The 21,728-nt window shown below is 34.3% G+C and overlaps 1 protein-coding gene across 14 annotated transcripts in view; it reads right to left on the bottom strand.

Annotated features, from left to right (window-relative positions):
• Window positions 1-1,606: 1,606 nt before the first annotated feature.
• Window positions 1,607-21,728, bottom strand: part of LOC121298204 (neural cell adhesion molecule L1-like protein) — a 59,713-nt gene continuing 39,591 nt past the window's right edge. For 5 of the 14 annotated variants that reach the window (XM_041225149.1, XM_041225153.1, XM_041225152.1 and 2 more), the window contains 19 exons: window positions 20,638-20,749; window positions 19,972-20,138; window positions 19,054-19,219; window positions 18,195-18,319; window positions 17,543-17,644; window positions 16,928-17,125; window positions 16,498-16,568; window positions 15,150-15,372; window positions 14,207-14,322; window positions 13,094-13,298; window positions 12,657-12,779; window positions 10,072-10,251; window positions 8,914-8,955; window positions 8,187-8,258; window positions 6,397-6,510; window positions 5,543-5,704; window positions 4,533-4,664; window positions 4,260-4,332; window positions 1,607-3,405 (listed from right to left, as the gene is read on the bottom strand). In XM_041225149.1, coding sequence (XP_041081083.1) covers window positions 3,189-3,405; window positions 4,260-4,332; window positions 4,533-4,664; window positions 5,543-5,704; window positions 6,397-6,510; window positions 8,187-8,258; window positions 8,914-8,955; window positions 10,072-10,251; window positions 12,657-12,779; window positions 13,094-13,298; window positions 14,207-14,322; window positions 15,150-15,372; window positions 16,498-16,568; window positions 16,928-17,125; window positions 17,543-17,644; window positions 18,195-18,319; window positions 19,054-19,219; window positions 19,972-20,138; window positions 20,638-20,749 — 2,600 coding nt within the window. In that variant the 3' untranslated portion in view covers window positions 1,607-3,188. The remainder of the gene's footprint in view (window positions 3,406-4,259; window positions 4,333-4,532; window positions 4,665-5,542; window positions 5,705-6,396; window positions 6,511-8,186; window positions 8,259-8,913; window positions 8,956-10,071; window positions 10,252-12,656; window positions 12,780-13,093; window positions 13,299-14,206; window positions 14,323-15,149; window positions 15,373-16,497; window positions 16,569-16,927; window positions 17,126-17,542; window positions 17,645-18,194; window positions 18,320-19,053; window positions 19,220-19,971; window positions 20,139-20,637; window positions 20,750-21,728) is intronic. The other 9 variants (XM_041225159.1, XM_041225163.1, XM_041225151.1 and 6 more) reach the window with 8 other exon arrangements.

Here is a 21,728-nt window from a genome sequence, read left to right as displayed (position 1 = left end):
AGTGGCAAATATGAATTGGGATGCTATTATTCACAACTATTGGATACCACGGTACAATATCAAACATATTCTTTTTTCATTTGCTGATTCCTTTAATACCAAGATATGCCAAAAATACCAAATTCTAAAAACAGGTCAATGTTAAACTTGATACAAGTAATGTAAGAAAAACGTATTGTACAAGTAGGATTAAAAAAAAAAAGGTTCAACAATAACCATTTTTTCCACTGATGTAAGGGTGTGCAATGTCATTTTTAACTACAAAACAGGTGCCTTGTACAGTTAATGAAACCTAATTCTGTTCTTTTGATTACTTGCCAGGACAGATCAAAGTATTATTTACTAAATCCAACCCACAAAAAGATTATTCCAAAATTTAATGTATGAAACTACCTCTGACTGGGGAAATGACTGAAAATGCATGACCAAGTTCAAACAGTATTCGAGGGGTGTCTTCAAAAAACCCACAATACCGGATTCAGCCCATTCTGATTAATACTATCATCAACATGTATTTTCTGGAGAATTAAAAAATAAATAAAAAAAAAAAAGGTGTAGTGGGGGGAAAAAAAAAAATAACAACAACCAATAAAACCTACAGATTTCTGAAAGGTGTATTTGGTTTTAAAAAGAAGCATGCAATTATTCATTTTAATGTTGATTGGCCAGCATCCAGTTTCAGTGCTTAATATAGATTCTAAACAGCAGGGACTAGCGTAATGTTTTGTAAAGGCAGCTTTCAAAAAATAGTAGGCTACTGCCACAATAAAATCAGATAATGTATTTTGTGTAAGCTAACACAAGCAATTTTGGTTATACAAGATAATGATTATATAACGACACACCATCTCAGATTTCACAAATTATCTGTCCTCTGCTACCCAAAATAACACTGTCCAGTTGTGTTGAATCTCAACTGCTTGCACACCCATACCATAGAGGGAGAAAAGAAACGGCACAACCCGGCAACATAGGATTCAGTATTTTAAGGGTTAGTCATTTAGAGAAGCTGTTTCTTGTCAAAATCTGTCAAGATAAACTTTTTCTAAAATGAATACATGACATCTGTAAATGCCAATTGGGTTTTCTGCAATGAATATCACAATTGACAAATTTACAAATTTTTTAAATCTGTCACACTTAACAAAAGATAAAGTAGTTGTACTTAAAACCAAGCTGTACATGTTCAACAAGTGCCATGCATTTTGATAAAGGCTTCACAGAATAGAAATATACACTGCACAGCTTGACCTGTTGAGCAGATTTGTTGAAATTTCATGCCCCTGAATGTCACAGCTTGTTTTCTTTTTACCAGCAGACACAAGCTAGGCAGCTGTTTCAACTTAACACAGAACCATAAAATATAATACACTCTCTATTTTCTGTGTATCCACTTTTTTATATTGAATGAGATTGCAGCCTTTTGAACAAGAATCTGTGTTTGCAAGTACATTAGGTCCCCGATTTTAGGGACGTGACAATACTAAAAACACAAATTAAAACCCTGGAAGCTTTCAGTGATTTGTTTTATGGCATAACTTTGAAATTAACCTGTGTGTGTGTGTGTGTGTGTGTGTGTGTGTGTGTATATGTATATATATATATATACACACAAACACACACACACACACACACATATATACACTTTTTTTTTTTCCAAAGGATGGGAACCAGGGCTGTGAGGGAGTGTTTTGCAACTTAGGATTCGGCCTCTAGAGCAGGGGAGAGACAGAGAGAGAGAAAAGGACGGGCAGACTCCAATCGAGAGAGCCCTCCCTATGGCCAGCCTCGATTCCATATCGGCCTCAGAGCCCCTGAAAACAGAGTCCTCAGACCTTCTCGGAGAGTCATTATAGGCCCGGCCTCGCGATCTGGGTCCCAGTTAGCGACCGGGTTCGACTCTCAGAGGACGGAACGGCTCATACGAAGCCTTGACATAAAGAAGAAAAGAGAATATGAAAGAACACAAATAATTGTTAGTTATGGGACTCGAGCACTAAGAGTATGAGAACCATGTCCCAGGAGGATAAAGAAGGAAGTAAGACCGAGCCTTCTTTCATGAGGCCAGAGAAAGCACATGAGCTGTGAAAGAATAGTGTGGTCCCTTCTGACTGCACGATGAACCTGTGAAGTTATGGGAACGCTAGGTCAGGGGAGTGAGAATCACTATCCCCCTAGAGGGGAGCAACACAGAGGCATATGAAAAAAGTGAGGAGGAGGAGGGAAAAATTAAAGCAGAAGAAAGAGCTGAGCTGGGATTGGTTTAAATCGGGAGTCAATGACGATAATTAGGAAATTACAAAGCCCTGGTTCCCGACCCCTGAATTTCACAAAAGTTACCATATATATTTTGATTTTCTTTTTTTTCTTTTTCTTTTTTTTTTTTTTAAACATACTGTTAGGGTTCAAATAAATATTATCTGCCTTTTGACACTAATACATTTGAGTAGCTTCTAAAGTCTAAACACTTGTAACTTTAAATAGTTAATATGAAATTACTTTTTCAATCAAAACATGAAATCTAGACTTCATTTCTGAACTACTGGCATGCATGTTTAAGTCTCAGATTTAAGGGGTTCTTTTAATTTTTCTTTTAGTTTTTTACTACAGTGCATGAGTTACAGTAGTATGTATCGTACACACAATTGCCAATAACACATTTCTTTATCTAATCAGGGTTCTTTTACATAATATTACATTTCTGCTGCAAGTGATCAATATTGTCTTCATATCTAGTGATGCACATGTAACTGCTATGTATAGGCATTGGATTATACATGTAGAGCTTCATAAAATATTCAGCTACATATAACATTGACAGTAGAAGGTTACACATGCATTTCTCACTTTAGTCATATGTCAACTGACAGAAGATAGCACAGTTTCTTTTAAGATCAAAATATGAAGTGTTGCGTTTTCAAAAACAGTGGAAGCAAAGTACTTTATATTTCATCAGACAATGTAGAAAACGAACCACAAATGTATAAATTTGAAAACAATTATGCCAAGTCTCATACAGTATGCAGGCACTTGCCATCCAGTGAACTTGAAATGGCAGTGTGACATACAATAGTACTATTCAAGATTTCTCATTCGAAATTGTGCTTCAGAGAATATGTTTTACCCTCCCGTTCACTATACTGTATTGTCTACAGTTGTGACACAAAATAATTGTTGTGTCCATTTCCTTATGCAGTAACTTGATGTAATCCTTTTGAGTTTCCATTCACCCCCACTGGCCCTTTGTTCGTGTGTGCAGCATACTCTCCAATAAAAGAGCCGTCTTCATTGAACTGGTCATGCTCTCCGTCTCCATAACCAGCAAGACTGTCACCACTCTCTGCAGCTTTTATTTCTCCATCCAGCGACTGAAGGCTTCCCTTTAGTGGTTTTTCATCATTGTCACTTAATGTATAAGTGCGAAAAACAATGAAGAGTGTTATTTTTCTAAGCATGATTTTTTTAAATCTTTTTTTTATTTCTAAGCCTTATTGTAATTTTACACTTCACACAATGTTTGTTTTCTTTTTACATCTCGGAAGATGTTGGCCCTTTTTTAGTATACAAAGATGCCAACAGTGTTTGGATTGTATCATATAGAAATATTATATCATGTGGTAAGTTTTTTTTTTTTTAAATAAGAAACCTACAGTAAAAACACAACTTGAATCTTGAATGAAATATTCACTCTGATGACACAGACTTTACTTTGACTCTGCCGGATTTGATAAACTAAAGCATAAGTTGACTCTTTGATCTACTGGCTGAGCTAAGAGAGAATGCTGCTCCCTGGAGGTCCACGACTACACATGTAAACTTATACCCATTTATGGTTTAATAAAATGACATTCGATATGATGACCCCTAAAAAATTCTCAAATGAACAATACATATTTACAGTACTAAGATGCAGCTGCTTGCCATTCAATGGTATAGATTTATACTAGCTAATATTGACTACAATACACACAATAACACACATGACAGCTTTACTGAAACATAAACAACAAGTTTATCATTATCAATTGTTGTTTACTACCTACAATCAACAGTTACCTAGATGATAATGTGGCTGGAGTATGGATGTGTGTGATTATCCTTATAAAACTCTTATGTAAGGTTTGCTTTCAAAATAACAGAAATATGTAAGAACACTATGCAACCAATTAACATGCATAAACAATGCATAGTGTTAATGTTACACAGAAAACACAATTCAAGGCTAAATAAAACTCAAGTTCAAGAAAATATAGATTTACCTGTATTCACAGAAAGTATCATCGTTAATTCCTTGGGATTCTAAGTCTGGATGTAAATCTTCTTTTTCTTTCACTGAAATAGAAAATGTTTTGTAATTTTGGCACACTTTCTTTTGAATTTGTGTTTAACCCTTAAAGTAAATTTTGGCACAGTTTTTCCAGCTGTATTACTGAGACAAAAATAACCTAAAGATATTCAAATAAATACTTTTTTTTCAGCATACTTGTCACAGTTTGCCATACAAAATACCAAATTGAAAAGTTTGCACATACCTGAATATTTCCCGCCTTTATTCCTCTGTACAAAGCAGGCAATGAGCATAGTTAGGGTAAGAAGAGCTACAGCACACATCACGCCAATGAACCATCCTTGTGTGGAAATCCCATCATAAATACCTGCATAAGCTGTTGGATGCAACATACCATGATTAATATTTCAACTTTATTAATAAATAATATGTATAACTTCTTTGTATTTGAATGCTGACAAAATATTGTAATTAAATGTCAACATGTGGTATAAAATAAATAGCATCCTCATATAATCAATAAGACAATTCATTCTTACTTGAGTTCTTTGTAACTATGAACTTCAACAACCTGGGTGGAAGCTTTAATGATAGCTTCTTTCTCATAAAAGTTATTATTATTATTATTATTATTATTATTATTATTATTATTATTATTATTTATTATTATTTTAAATAGTGTCACTCAAAGGGTTTCGCTGTATATATAAGCCAAGCCACCAAAGTGAAGACCATAAGCAAGTCATTGAAAAGTGGATTTTGGTTAGAATAAACATAAGCACCAGAACAGTGAAGGGAAAACAAAAAGATCACCATAACACCTAAAAAGAATTACGCAATGTAATGAAGTGTTTTCAGACAGTAGTGTGTCATAGTAAATCCAGCCAAAAAGCACCTACATAAACAACTCTGGCAAAAGGGATGTTGTTCTACAGCACAGTACAGAACTGGAATCTAGTCTATTTTGGCAAATTCGTTTTCAACTTGTCAGTATAAGGTTTACAAAAATGTAACCATGTTCCAGTCCAAGGTAAACTTTATACAATTAAAAGATTAATATTAATGGGGAAAATCAATTATCATTAATATACTACACTGTGTTTTTAAAATAAATAAATAAATAAATAAATAAGATAATCTTGTAAATGTTTATACTTCAAATATCTAGTATCTAGTTCATTGTTGTTTTTTTTTATTACTAAGGTACTGATCATTTCTCTAAAAATGCCTTTTTAAACGTGGTTAACTCCTCACCTTTCCCCCTGGTCTCGACCACATCTTCAAAAATACTAGTATTATCAACCCAGTTCTTAGTCATAAGACGGATTGTATATTCAGATCCAGGATCAAGCCCCTCAATGATGTGGAAATTTTGTGAAATATTTACTGCTTCTGAAATCTTCCAGTTACCTTTACCTACAGCATGAAAGGTGCATAACCAATTAAATAGTAAATAGTTGTTATTTTTGCATTGTTAAAGTTCAAAATCCAGCAAGCGTACTAACGGCCAAGGAAGCACTGAATGTTTAGTGATTATTACAGTATTCATATATGTTTTCTCATGCTCACATTATGTGCTTGTTTGCTAGATATTATGGTAATGGTACCAAACTTACAAACTCTTCCATTCCCTAGATGTTGTTTATCAGAAATAAATCAAATGGAGAGAGTTTCAAAGAGCATTGCTCTACCATTCAGTCAAGAAAGCCACAGTGTGAAAGTATGAAAACAAAGATGAGACTCTGTTTTAAAAACATACAAACACTATTGCTCCTTGCTCTGTAATATGACATTCCAAAAGATTTTATTATCATTATAATGAATTACTTTTTTGGCCACGAAAACTAAAATCCATTTGAGTGGCTAATAAATGTATTAATAGGATAAATGTTCAGTTTATTCAATACATCATACAATGGGTCATGCTTGATGCATGTCAGATTATTCCAGAATACTTTTACAAATACAACTGAGTGTATGTGTATATATATATATATATATATATATATATATATATTAATATATATAGATTATATATATATATATTATATATATCGAGAATAATAGGAAGTGGAAAGACAATGAAGTGGAAAGTAGCAGTGGCTTACGGTTATTCATATATGCAATGAAAAACTCAGATTCCTTTTGTGCCATTCCAGTAATCCAGCTAATGTTAGCTTTGGTGTCACTGACAGAAGAACTAATGTTCAGTAAGGTTGGTTCTAATGAACAAGAAGGAAAGAGGAGAATCGAAAGTGTTAATAGATTATCGTTAGTAGGAAAGTTAAGACAGTTATGGTTCAATTATGCAATGCGAACAGCAGGATCTTTAATTACCATACAATTATATAAAAGTTAGGAAATACATGCCTGCTGGTTCATAGAAAATTATAGTCAGATAGCAAGATTAAACAGGTTTAATGCAATATTATGTTAATAATTAGTGCTTTTTGATATTACGTCATAATAGAATACAAGCTGAAATATAAAGGTACTGTACTTCAGAAATAAATGATACATGCTTTAATTAACAGCATTTGTAGTGTTGTAATAGGTATATTCTGCCAAGCCCAAATGGAGTGGATTGGAAGACATGTTTTGAAATGATATGGACAAATGTCTGTTTTCATTGACCAATACCAGCAAATTGGTGATCATGACCAGTCTTTGAACTATGTATTGGAAATATTTACTCTTCAGTTGCTGTATTCAGGGAAAGACATAGATATTCCTATGCGATTCAAATCACTTCAGCATACGGATTGTGTTTTTCATACACATAATAATAATAATAATAATAATAATAATAATAATAATAATAATAATAATACTGTAATACTCATACTGTATGGTGTTGTTTACCAGTATTTTATATTAAATCACTTTACAGGTGCAGCACACAATGACATGAGATTTAAACTGAAAATATGCAGCCCTCAGCAAGTGTTTATCATCTTCCTGTTTTCGCTGATATTAAATCATGCTGAAAGCTGCTACTGCCATAGCAGGATGCTTTATCAGGAAGAGACATCAGAAAAGATGTTAGTTTTCAGAGCAAAGCAATCTGACAAGTAGGAGAGTTATATCTACTGTATCAACACAATCTTTTGAAGTCTCTACTTAAATGAGGTTTGCTCCTTTAAACAATAAAAATGGTATCATGTTCTTCAATGTTACCTTATATAGCATCAGAAAACACAAATACAAAGCTACTAAAACATAGCACTTTAGCACTGCAGTGAAATGGGGCCCTGTGGAACATGGAATGAACGTTTTTCTTTGTTGTTTGAGTATTTGTATTTGAATGTAGTGATTTTATTTTTTGCATTTGTTATAAAAAAAAAACAAAAATGTGTGTGGTGTGTGTGTGTATATATATAATTTAAGTTTGTAATTTACAAATGAAGTCCTTTAGTTTATGATAGCACTGCAGTATTGCCTATATAATCTAGGATATCCTTGTACTTGGTGGTGGTTCCTCAACCAAAACTACTTCATCTATGTATCAATTCTACCAAGTCGTATGTGACATTTGCAACATGAGAGCTCTAGTCTGAGGCTTCCCCACATGGGTTACTGATTTAGGGATTGTGTTTATAAATCTCAGGTCATTACCAGGTAACATACAAATCTTGACGTCAAATACAGCAAAACAGGTCATTACCAGCAGAGTGCATACACAGAATAATAAAGCATACTGGATGGCTGAACAAACAATTTGATCCTTGGCCTTGCAGTGTTTGATCTGATACAAACCCCTTTATTAGCTTACTTGAGCCAGTCAGTGTTAAAAAGGTAGTCATTTTACAACTATAGCCTGAATAAGCAGTATGGTATCTTTTTTTTTTTTTTTTCATCAGAACAAACAATTTAGGGAAGTTTGGAAATAATTGAATACCTATGGAAGACAGAGAGACATTGGCAACTGGGGAAAGAGTGGTAGTTGGAATTGAAAGAGTGGTGATGTGCCCTGAAAAAAAGCAGAGATAGACTTTTGAGCATATGCATTCAGTGTCAGGTTAGAAGGAATATTAGTACCCAAGGAAGCTACATCAGATAGTATTCATTAGTAGCTTTTTCTGTGCATACGAGCTCTATATTAGTGTTTTATACTGCAATACACTTAGAATTACTGTACACTCGCAAATAACACTGCATAAAATAATGTATTGCAACTTCATAAACAAAATAGTTTGAAGGACAAATGAATCATTATTATGCATATAATATTATGCATATGCTGTACTTATTACTAGTAGTGTGTGCTGTATAACATATGACCAGACTTAAACTCTGGTTAAAATATGTAATTGCCTATTGTACAGCTCATCTTTCATTTAGTGCTAGACAGCTACAGTCTTGTTTTGAAAGACACGTTTAAATTGAATATGGTTATTATGTTTTAATTATACCATCAGGCCTCTAATGATGATGATATTGCATTACACGGAGACACAGTTTGCTTTTTGGAGTTTTCTAGAGGATAATGGCTACTGCTTATATCATTATTATTGTCATGTTTGAAGCTTGAGGGTACTAACACAAAGAGGTTAGTTAACGCTAATATGTGAAAGTGGGAGTCATTTTGTTATTTTCTACTGCTAAAGAAACTGAAAACGACATACTGAAGTTTGTATCACCTGTCGCCGCTGCAGATGAAGTAAAATCTTTTAAAAGAAACAAAGGTAAGCGTAATACATTCTGATGTAAGCAGGTTGAAAGTTAATATTTGAGTTCATACCACCGCTACACTGTATACCATGCATTTATTGCAACAGGTTAAAAGAAAGAAATATGAAGTACAAGAAACATGCCGTAAAGAGAGATAATAGTGGCCTAAAATGATTAGCAAAACCCATCTGCTATATATGTTTAAACAAGATTACGATATTGTCTGCGAAAGGATTTTATCATTCAAAAAAGTATATTACTAAGGGTGTGAAGGGTATTACACTAGGGGTCAAATGTTTCAACATGCCTTTTTCTGAAAATAATAAAACTAAATGACTGCATTTTCAAGTACAGTACAAGTGGCAATCATTTAGCAATATCTAAATGAAAAATAATAATAAAAAAAAGATGGTGCAGTTTCAAAACCAGGATTATTCAACAAAAATAAATACATAAATACATAAATAAATGAATAGTTAATGTCTACGGACATCTTAAAAATAAACCAACGCATGTTTTGAGTTGTATCGACTGTACTGTACAGTGTGTGTATGGAACCTAAACGATTCCTGCTGAACAGTGTCACAAAGCAGAACCAACATTTCAGTTTATATTTAAGATTACTAACCCCAATGTAACCCCTAATCCTACAATGAATGCTGGCCCTGAACCTTAAACATCCTCAGTTTAATAAACTACAATGCAAGTCATCAAGCTTAACATAGTGTACACCAGTTAATGGATACAACAAATATTCGTTGCATTGCAGAAATTTAATATATAGGACAGAAATCAGGTGAGAAAAAGCTTGATATGCAATCTTTAAAAAAAGGTTTGAAAGCCCTCTTAATTTTGATACAGAACAAGGCAGCTGTAACATTGACAAAGCTTTCTTACATACAGTTATGAACTACAGTTTCTACTCGAAGTATGTGCTTTGTTCCAAACCGAGTATTTCTGCATTAAGTTTTCACTGTCAATTCAATACATAGTTGTACATTTATCAAAATGATAAATGGCACACCCAGCATGACATGCCTATGAATATAGTGGTACAATGATGGAAATATGACAAGCTTGGCAGCTTTTGTTCTTCCCTTCTTTCCTTTTACCTCCTTCCATGGTGGTTATCCCTTCTTCTGTAATTGGTTTTCCACAGCCCACCCTGGTACAGGCACTCATATAGAACTTGTACTTGCTGTTCGTCTCCAAGCCCCCAACCTTCCACCTGGTCACTGTGAGGTCTGAGATGGTGATATTGTGCAGGTTGCCTAGCTCTTCCATGTCATTAACTGAAATAAAGGAGAAAAGGAACATATTAGCACCCACTGTAGTTTTTTGTTGTTGTATTTTATATCATTGCATATTATGAAATCATTGGAAGAGGAGGCAGAAGAAGATGGCAATTAAGGAACATATCTAGACAAAGATTGCATTAGCAGCTATTGGTCAATTTTTGAGGAAAGTCATTATTTTGATTTGGTCTGTAAATTATTACAGGAATTAAGGACTCAGAGTGCAGGAAACCTTTGCACTGAGGTATAAAAAGATGTAAGACCCCAGTACCATCACTACCATTAACACATGATGTGGTTTAATGGGGATTCTTAACAGCAGTGCTAAGTAACCAAACTATGCTGTAGCTGTAGATGTTCAATAGCCAGTTGTTGATAAGTACTGAACACATCATATACTTTTTACTTTTCCCACAAGACAATAGAAGTGCATCTTAGAAACAATGCAGTTTTTATTATTTTTCCCATACCATATTTCCATTGTCTTTTAATATTTTCCAACTCTGATTAGTCTTTCATCAAGCACTTCATATGATGCTTGAAAATGATTATTTCACTAATGGAGCAGGGTGCTCGGACCATTACTGTTCTATATAGCTAGGACTTCCCAAGCAGTACGTCTTTACACCAAACCACTTGTTTTGTGTAAGGAAAGTTTAACTGACTGTTTTTATCTGGTAGGTGAATAGACTTCATTGTAGTTCACAGAACTGTGAAAATATGTTAAAATATGTTATGCTGTATATTTCATGTTTAAACTTATTTGATTTCATAGGGTTCATATAGCATAAAATAAACCTTGCCTGTAAGCTAGTTGTCCAGTAGGATTCAAGCATACTTCTGTCATTGACTATACGATTGTCAATAGCTAATTTAAGTGATGTAGCAAACTAATGCATGAGTCAGTTTTACTATGGTAAATGCGTAACAAAGTATTGTGAAATGATGGTAAATCATCAGCAAACATGGAAAATGACAGAAAAACACAAAGCACTGTAAAAATAAATAAGGTAAATGCAAATATGGTAAACTGTAAAATGCCCCAAACCAAAGAAGAATACAGGCAAAATAAATAACCATTAGCCACTATAGAAAAAAAAAGTAAACATGCAAACCTTTTGTTCACCTGTTTTATCAATGGAAACCTGAAGACAGAATTACCCCCTTCAGCTAACAACTCCTTGAAGTGTATTAACACTGCTTTTACACATAAAGATCTGTAAAGCATATACTACACAATCATGTGATTATATATTTTTCTACCACGCTTTTTTTCCCATGCTTTCAGCTGTTCGGTCTAGTCATTCAGCAGCTGGGAGTATCCATCAAATTCCTCTGGTGCACATAACATATGTCCTGCTTTATAAGCAGTTTAAATGTGCATATCTAACATACATTGGAATCCACAGAGTAACACTAGTTGGTGAAAGTACTAGCATAAATCAAAAAGGAATAGAAAAGGGTGTCTATGCAAAAAAATTGTAAACTAAGTACTGTAATTTACAAACAAATCTATTCATATAGAAGAAAAGAAAGCCAAACTGAATAAAATGGGTTTTTTTGTGTGTTTCCTTCTCTTCCAAGAGCGTCTGGTCTATGTCTATTTAACTAGTCTGTCCCATTCTAACAGGCTTATTGAAAAGAAAATCCAGAAACACTGCACGTGTGTGCCCTGTTATTTTTTAACATTCCCTGAAGCTGTGCTGATGCCATTGCTCTTGATCTCAAGGGACAGCCTCAGCATTTGGCATGCTGCCCTACAGGGTAGAACTGATGTGCTCATAGAGCCTGAAACAGCCTACTGTAGCTTGCTGCATATGATGCAGTTCTTGTTTTGATCAGAATCAGAAATTGACAAAACTTCAACTATTTCAGCTCTGTCTCACTGGTATCTATTTTTGCCTTGAAGACATTTCAAAAGAAATCTATATGAAATACACTCCTGGGAAACACAACAAAGTGTTGTTTTGTTTTATTTTTCAGTTTGTTTTTTTGCTGGAGTGGTATTTGGTCTGTTTCAGCCCATCTGCCCATCTGTAAGGATGGGCTTTTATTTGTATGGTCTATCGTTCAATTATGTTTATACTATGCGTTAATAAAACAATACTAATAATAAATATAATGTTACATTCCCAAAGTGGTTTATATTATGCTGGGAACAGCTGGTGGAAGGGAAGTCTCAAGAGATATCAGATGCTGTGGAGGTTAAAATCTGGGTTAATGACTGGGTTTAATCATCACACTACAATAAAAAGTAATACCCAAATACTTAGATTGGTTAATCCTGTCATCATTTTACTGCCTAATTCACCAGCGATGTAATACTGAGCAAACCATTTACTTATGTTAGTTAATCCCACCTTATACATAGACTGGATGTGAACATTTTAACTTGTACTTACTTAGTTGGTATTGCAATATGTGTCCTGTGAGGATGCCATTTGGTTCCAGTGGTGGTACCCATAACAGAGTTATTGAATCCTTATTGAAACTTGCAACTCTCAATAAAGCAGGATGTTCTGGAACTGGAACGCATTAAACAGATGTCTTTTAGAAACACGCTTGTAATCATGTAATGGGTAGATATAGTACAGTATGTGAAGGGGTTTTGTAACCCCTCAAAAATAGTTTCTATCCAGTTGCATCTTGCACACAGATGGTTATTGTTTCACATTTGTGTATGTGTGCATTTCTCCAATATATGCACACTAAATATATTATTATTTTTGTATGTATTAATGTATTTAATAGTGTTTTTTGTTTTTTTTTAATAATGTGTTCAACAATATATTATCTCAAGGTAATTTTTTGTTTATAGAATGTGAACATTTTTTCCTACCTCCTTCTGGGGTTTTAAATGTGAAGGGCTCACTTGCTGGTCCATTTCCTCTCCCATTAAAAGCCATAACGATTAGACTGTATTCAGAGAAAGGTTTCAGTCCTGGCACCATTCCATGGTTTCTGTCCCCAGGGAATATCAAAGAATGTTTTTCGCTATGCCCTCTCTTCACCTCCAGCAAGCTTCTCACCTTCCACCAGTGAACCTGTAACAAGATATGCTCAAAGTGTCCAGTATTTAGTTAAAAAAAAATGTCTTGCTACAAGCGGGTTAATGTGGAATGTTCAATAAGGGTGAGGAAAATGTTAATCTGAATAGGTTATACCTGTCTGTCCTAGTATCTATAGTATTTAAATAGGTGGTGCAATTTCCATTATAAATCATGGATGGTAGTTTGTTTTGCTGCTTGGACTTTACTTTTTCTAGGTCACACATATAACATCTACTAAATAGGTCAAACAAATATCATGAATGTATTCCCTGAGGGAAGTGACATGGGAAAGTGTCATAGTCCTGCAGCTGTCCACTCTCCCAAAATATGCAAGGACCATGCAATGCTCAAAACCAAAGGTTGATTATTATCGTCAGCTGTTGGTCATGTTTTGTTCACCAGGGGGCAACATTTTTCCACTACAAGTCATTGTTTTTTTTTTTTTTTATTAAACTCATAAGTAGTATCAATAAAACAGGTATTTCAAGATATTCCACAACTAAACATAATATTTATTAAAGCAGAAAAAAACAGTGCTGTCACATTAAAAATGTATAATTTTCTCTAGAGTTATTGCACAACAAATGGTTCTAAATATTTAAGCGATTACCTGAAAAACAGCAAATGCTAACTGGCTAAATATTTTTTATTTATTTATTTTTATGCCCACCTTTTAAAGACATTCTATTTTCACTGCCACCATTGGTGAAATATAAACAAATAAATAAATAACAAGAGACACGTGAACTGTTCTCTTCTTGTACTGGACAGAGCGATCTTTAGCAGTATTTCCGATCTTTAATGCAGCTGCTATCTTTTTCATTGACATTTTTAAGAAATCGTGCAGTGTGTTCAATCATTTACCAGTTAAGTAATTTAAAAAACAGAAAACTAAAACCCACCCTATATCCCCCAAGATGGCCACGGATATTCTCCTGTGGAACTCTTAACCAGTTGACCTTGATTACTGTGCTGTTGATGATCTCCACAGCTACATTTTGAGGAGCAGATTCTGGGACTGAAAAACAGCAGAATGAAAACGGTGATAGTCATTATCAGATGGTCTCATAAATCTTCAATACAATATCGAATATGTATTCTTCAGTGATCCTAATAGTTTCACCAGCTAAAGAAGTGAAAGTAGTGATACAAGGGATCTGCATTTCACAGTGTGATTAGGGGAGTGGTTGCATAAGCGATGCAAAGTGAATTTGTATATAATTGGCAGTGACGGCTCCATGCACATAAACAGGTAAACGTGAGCTAGTGGGAAGCCTGGAGCAAGCGGTCCTCACAGTCTACAGAAGAGTGTGAAATGTCGGCTGTAAAACCTAATTATTGTTAAAGGGGATGAATGCTACTTTAATTGTGGTTTATGTGTAGAGTATAATCTATAACTACTTAACATTACAGTGCTGAATTTAGAAATACAAAAATAAATTACAACTAAAATGTATGACATCGAAAAAATGCCATACATTTTTTTTTTTTTTTTCCTATACCATTTGGTTGTTGTGACTCAACATCCTCAGCATTGTTTACTGTCCTGTATTCCACTATATGATATGAGGGAATTGGTAAACTCATTTACTTTTGTTATTAAGATCATATACAGTACTGTTCAAATCGTTGTTCCTTGCTTACTCGATATCATGTTCTGATAAAATGAACCTGGGTTGCCATGATTATGGCAGTAAAAGAGGAATATTTCTGCAAGACCGTTCTTCAATCGGAAACATTTATAACACTTAAACAGATGACATTTCAATATCCTATGTGAAAACTATGTGGGTCATTCCACCTATTTACTACACTCTGAAATGATTACAATTCAAATACACTCACAATCCTCTCCTGAATATCCAGTCACCACTTTTGGCCTAGGACCAAAGCCAAGATGATTTACCGCTTGGATTTGAATCTCGTATGGTTCAAATGTCGGAGTGTTACGTATAAAGAAGGAATGCCTTTTTACTATTTCTTCATTCCAGTTATCCTCAACTCCTTTTCGTCTCCAGCTTACTTTGTACTCCAGTCCAGGACCATTCTGTTCAATGGGCTTCAGAGGCTGGAATGAGGTTAAAATGAACACTTAGACACAAACATAAAGGTCACACAACATTTACAAAATATTAGGACCGATTTCTGAACTTCTGCCCAGCTTTTCTCATTTAGAATCTGCATTAGGTTGTCTCTAAACCTTTCAGCACTCTTGAACCTTCTTGTTTTTACTTGGCTTCTACTTGCTCTTGCAGTTGATGCCAAATGTATGTTGCTGCTATGATCTATACAAATTTCTCCTGTAATCTCTTAAATGTGATTAAGATAAACATTTCAAAGTGTAGAAAAGCATTGTGAAGTGTTTTATGCTTGAGAGAAATATGTCAATTATAATGCAATTAACAGAAAACAATTCTATTAATTAAAATCCAATTAACGTCATCAAAACTAAAAGCAAACAAAAAAAATACTTTGAAGGTTGCTCTTATTTTGAGAACAGCAAACGGTATAATGTATGCAGCTGAGCCTTATTTAAAAACAACCAATTATTGTATTTTCCTTGTACCCTCAGTGACTGCATTAGATTTGAGTTGAAAAAATAAGTAGTTTTACTTGAATATATTGGATTGCACTATTGCATGGCAACCTGCTGAATTGAAAGCAAAATCTGACTCAAAAGAACTATATATATATAGTATGATCGTTTGGTGTGCTTCACACTGTGGGATACCTGAGAAAACAGCAGAAAATACAATTACAGGCCATAAAACTGGGGGCATTAATGATGACAGATTCAACATATTCTGTAACCTCTTTGATGTCACTGTAGGCTTTTAAGTTAGAAGAAACAGAACACATGTATGGTTACCCTTCTTTTGTTATTATTCTTTTATGAAATCACAGAAACTTTTACACACGCTCTTCTTACACAGGGTCTAATTATGCCACAACAGAACATACTTTTGAGTTTAATGGTATGAAAACACTTCAGTTACTGATTGCCATCACACACCATTTCTATACTTTGCTATTTATATTTTGAGAGTACTTTTCTTTTACTGTAGCTGTATTTATTATACTGCAATTTTTAATATTTCTACTGACTAAAAAGTGTGCACATACACATGTGTACCATGTTAGCAGACCCCCCCCCAAAAATGCATACATTAAGTGCATGTATATGCTTCCTTACCTCCCATTTAATATGAATTTCATTAGGCAAATTTCCTTCCATTACTATACCACCTGGATTGTTTTCTGGCGCTTTTAAAAAGAAACATTGCATTATTCGAACAGATCATCTATGCTTATTTACTGCAGAGTATTACTATTAAACAGATAATACACAAGCAAAAGAGGGTACAAATGTCAGGATTTGTCAATCCTCTTGAGGTGAATATATCAGAATAAAGAGATATAATATGAAAATAACTGTTATTTAAGGTTAAAACTAAAAGACCAACAAGGTGTACAGAAAGCACGATTACAACATCATGTTTCACCTTTTTAAATGAAATAAGTCATACCTTATCACTGCAGCACAGCATTGAGCACACTCATTGTGATGCAATGGTTCTAAATAGCATGCAGCTCAGACAATGACAGTATCCATTAAAACAAACCTCTGGGTAGAGTTTTGTATCTGTCTGAAGGGTCACTGGGTTGGCTTCTTCCAATTTCATTAACTGCTGAGACACGGAACTGGTAGTTTACATGGCCATGTAGCTTCAGAAGTGCTGAAGTGTGATTCCCAGGAACTCTGACCAATTCATGCCAATCCCTTGGCTTCCATCTGGATTCTTCATATTCAACAATAAACTCTATTTAAAGAGTGACACACACATTATGTTAGGTCCCCATAATTGTAACAAAAGCAAGGTTTGCAGACAGAATTAGAAAAAAAATGAAGCATGGTGACACCAGTGTAGCATATATTGTAGCAGTCCCCTGTATGATGCTGTTTAGAAGCTGTGAAGATATGCCTGGAACTGTGAAGAATTAGGTTATTACACTGATGTTGTCATTCTTGATTCTAAGCATGGATACATGTGGATTTGAGATTTTAGAGAGAGAGTGTAGTCTTAACAGTAGCACTACTGTGTTGAATCAACATAGTGCTCAAGAGTGAACTTAATTAGTGAGGATGTTATACACAGTAGGTGTTCTGTAATGCTTTTAATGTGTTCAGTAGCGGGTGTTGAGGAGCATGATGTGCACTTGTAATGGCCTTGATGTACCAATTATTGGCTTGTTATGACTGTTCCCAGGGGTCCAGTTCAGTCTCACACTTGTGTTTTTAGGTTCAGAGAGTTTCAGGTCTTCGGGTGGGTCAGGCACATCTAGAAATATAATAAAGTACACCTTGTTTTAAAAAAAAAGAAATTAAAATAAAAAAAAAGTAGAATATGCATTTATAATGTAATATAGAAACCAATGTTTAGCAATTAGTAATTTTCCTGAATATTGCAATAGTTATATTTAAATCCTGAATGTTCTGTGTAATGAATGTTTTATTCCTACTGTGCCTGTTCCTTCAATACTGCTACAAACAAGTTAAAGTAAGCAAATGTTTTACAATTTTTTTTTTATTCAATGCCTTTTTTTTCACATGGGAAGAATATAATATTTAAATGTAGCGGTACAGATAACAATATCATGATCTTTTTTAACCTGCACAGTAATATAAAATAAAAGTTCTGTGGACTGGGTTTTATCAACTACAATTAATTATTATTATTTTATTTTAAAATGTTTATTTATATCCACTTTATAATAGTGTGCTGTTGTGACTGGTGCAATGTTATACAGATACAACCCTATAACTACTTTCTGATCACACTATCACAACTACAAACTAATATCAAATGCTTGAAGTGTATAAAACCTTACCCAAGACAATAAGCACTGCTGTTTCCTGGGCTTGGTCTAAGGCAGTGCTAGCTACACAAGTGTAATTTCCTTCATCCTCAGTACTCACATTGATTATTTGCAACACACCATCTTCAACATAAAATCTGAATTTAAGAACAGAAAAACATATAAAACAAAGTATAACATATAGGACAATTAATGGTAACCATTCGTGTATTTCTTAATTGTATTATAAATAATTCTGTATGTATGTTTTAAAGACCTATTTTCAGCAATGAGAAAAAACATCAAAGAGTATCATTTCGTTACACCAGTGTGGCCCTGCTGTGCCAGGTGCAGACGAAGCAGCAGTGTGCTTCCTTTGAGACTAAGACCTGTCGTTTTCCACTCCTCTTCATTAAACAACCGAGCAGAAAGTGGCAAGAAATCTTTAATAACATCTTGATTTTGAATCTCTTCCCTGGAGAGCGGCCCATCAGCCCAGCTGAGGAACGTGTGAGCAGCTGCCATGTCTGATTGAAATCCACAAACTAGCTTTGTCTCAGCCGTGGAGAGCCTGGTTCAACACTGCAGCACACTGGTGTTCTGTGTCAACTCATAGTTTGGAAACGCAGTTGAAGTTTCACAAAAACATTAGGAATGAGCTGGAGAAAATGACACACTTTACATGTTCTTTTAATCAAAGCTCTAGCCCTATTTTAAAACCTGGTGCCTGTAGGTTTTCAAAGGGAAACATGCCTGATAGCTGAAGTACAGAATGTGTTTATAGACAAGAGAGAGGAATGTGCATTAAACATAAATATACTGTAAATAAACCACATGTACCACACAAATAATACCTGTAATTATGAGTTACATAAGCTGTGGTTGTTATTACCTGCTCTTGTCTGTGTGGATAAAAGTTATGTCCTTGTTATCTTTATTCCATGAAACCTGGAAGTCATTTGCAGAAGCAGAGTCATACTTTGCTCCACATGTGAATTGAGCTGTGCTTCCCCTTAGAACCTTTATATTTTCTGGAGGTTCCACAATTTGTGTAGCATCTAGAGAATACCAACAAGAAAACAAAAAAACAGCTTTATTATGCAGTTTTGTACTGCTTGTGAAAAGAAAGTTGATGATAATAATAATAATAATAATAATAATAATAATAATAATAATAATAATAATAATAATAATAATGAGGTTATCCTACAGTACAGTGCCATCATTGCCCACCCCCAGGCTGCTCCAGTAAGTGTTACTATTACAGTCATTGCTTTGTTATTCAATCATGTTTACCCACACAAAATGACGGCCACACTAATGCACATACATGCGTTAAAACAATAATTATCTTGTATTTTCTTCAGGTATACAACGCATGTCATAGCCAGACAATACACAATTGCAATATCTGAAATCCATTCAGAGATGTGTGTTCATTTGTAAATAAAAAAACCATCCCAACTCATGCTTAAAATAGTATTTGGGGAGTATAGGAAATTTACTAAAACACTTTTTTGCAAACACATTAGTATCTGTTATTAATATAACTGAGCTATTAAAAACTGTATCACTGTATAACATTACCTGAAGCTTAGTGTTATTATGTGTTTCTAATAAACTGTTATCCCTTGTTAATAATCAAGATTAAACCTATTTATAAGCACACATTTAGTTTGTTTTTTTTTTTTTTTTTACAAATGGATACTTAAACTAAAGTGAAACCTTCTTTAAAAAAAAAAAAAAAGTTTGCCATATTTCACCAATACTGGAAGAGTATAAAAACTTTTGTTGCCAAGATTCAAAATACCTCTTATATCTAATATGGCAGTGATTGCAGCTTTTCCTTCTGTGTTTCCAGTCAAACAGGTATACAGCCCAGAATCTTCCTTTACAGTATTCTTTATGTTCAAGGAACCATTTTCATATATTGAATACTTTGGACCTTGAACAGGGGAGGCTGAGTCTTCTCTGTCCCTGTTGATAAGCACATCAGAATAAACAATGTCAGGAGATGACTGTCAGATGTTAATTGAAGGATTATCCTTGGAATGCAGCAGATTATTTTAAAAGATTTCAGTTACAGTACAGATTTAAATGTAGATGTCAATGTAATATGATTCATAAAAAGGTGATAGCTACATTAATGTTGACAGAAATGTCTACAGCAAGTTGAGCTATATTAAAATAGCATGAGCAGCATACATAAACATAGCATAAATTTTGGCCCATTGACTAAGAACTGATATCACGTGTCACATACGATATTGCTGATGTTAAGGCATACAGTCATGCCTTGCAAGTTCAAGATACATTTCCTAGCCACTGACATATTTGTAGAGAAGCTTTAAAGAACTTATATAGTTTCCAGTATGTTTTTATGATCACCATTTTTGCCGTATCGTTAATTCTTCATCCTTATATTGCATACAGTATACAATAAGCCAACAAGCATAACAAGCACGCTATCCTTTACCATTCAACTACAGGGTGTGGTGATCCAAACACTTTGCAGTCCAGGAGAACATCTTTCCCTTCCACTGTTGCATATTCCAGATTATTATCAGTAAGTAACATTGGAGGAAGATCTGTGAAGAAAGTCAATACACTGAAAACAGCAGGTTGCATGTCACCCCACATTAGAATAGGGTAAATAATAATTCCTTAAAGAGGAGAAAATTATATACTGAGGTTGCTATTTTTTATTATTATTATTATTGCTATTATTATGATCCAGATTTTAACATAAGAATATAGCCTAGGGAATTGATAAGCTTCAGTATGCACACACGAACCCTGCAGGTTTATGGAAACAACTGATTGTTATTGAGTAAGATGTGTCCTCATGGTGGGAGAAGATAAACTGCAGGACTGACTGTGAATCCTATCTGGAAGTGGCAGAAAACCCACAAACAAAGTCACGCTGGCAGCTGTTACCAGCTTGAAGCACCACACGTTTACAATTAATATTTGTTTGTAAAGAAAACTGATCTATTGACATGTTCCCTGTCTCTGCAGAAGAAAACTGAATCTCCAGGGTAACCAAAAGGCTGTGTAAGCATACTGTGATTTTCCCTTTGGGGTAATATTAACTTTAAAGAAAGCTTTTATTTGCAGTAAACCCGATAAACAGCAGATATTTAAAATAATGAATACCTATTGTTTTGTCATTTTAAATAAAAGCAACAGATGTTCAACATCATTTAGACACAATGGGCAAGTTTTATTTTTTTTCATTAAGAGCCTAAACATCTGGACAGACAGAAGGACAAGCAATAAAAGCAGTGCTATAAAACTCTAAATAGATATACTGTAAGATGTTGACCTTGGTGTACCAAGAAGAACTGTCAAAGACTATGTAACTGTTATTTTGTAGCGGTACAATTTTGATAGGAGGCAAAGATCTGTTGGGGGCTGTTGGAGTGTTTCAGTAAGATGTTAAGTCCAGTCTGGAGCCTATTTTAAAAGGTTTAACCTTTTGGATTTCTATTACCACAACAACATGCTGGTGAAACTGGTCACAGGCTGTGCATAAACCATAGACTGCATACTCCTTAAGCAAGCATC

Source organism: Polyodon spathula, chromosome 23 (genome assembly GCF_017654505.1).
Source record: "Polyodon spathula isolate WHYD16114869_AA chromosome 23, ASM1765450v1, whole genome shotgun sequence".
Lineage (NCBI taxonomy): Eukaryota > Metazoa > Chordata > Actinopteri > Acipenseriformes > Polyodontidae > Polyodon > Polyodon spathula.
The sequence above is the reverse complement of the archived record's forward strand: the minus strand, read 5'-3'. Positions and strand labels throughout refer to the sequence as shown.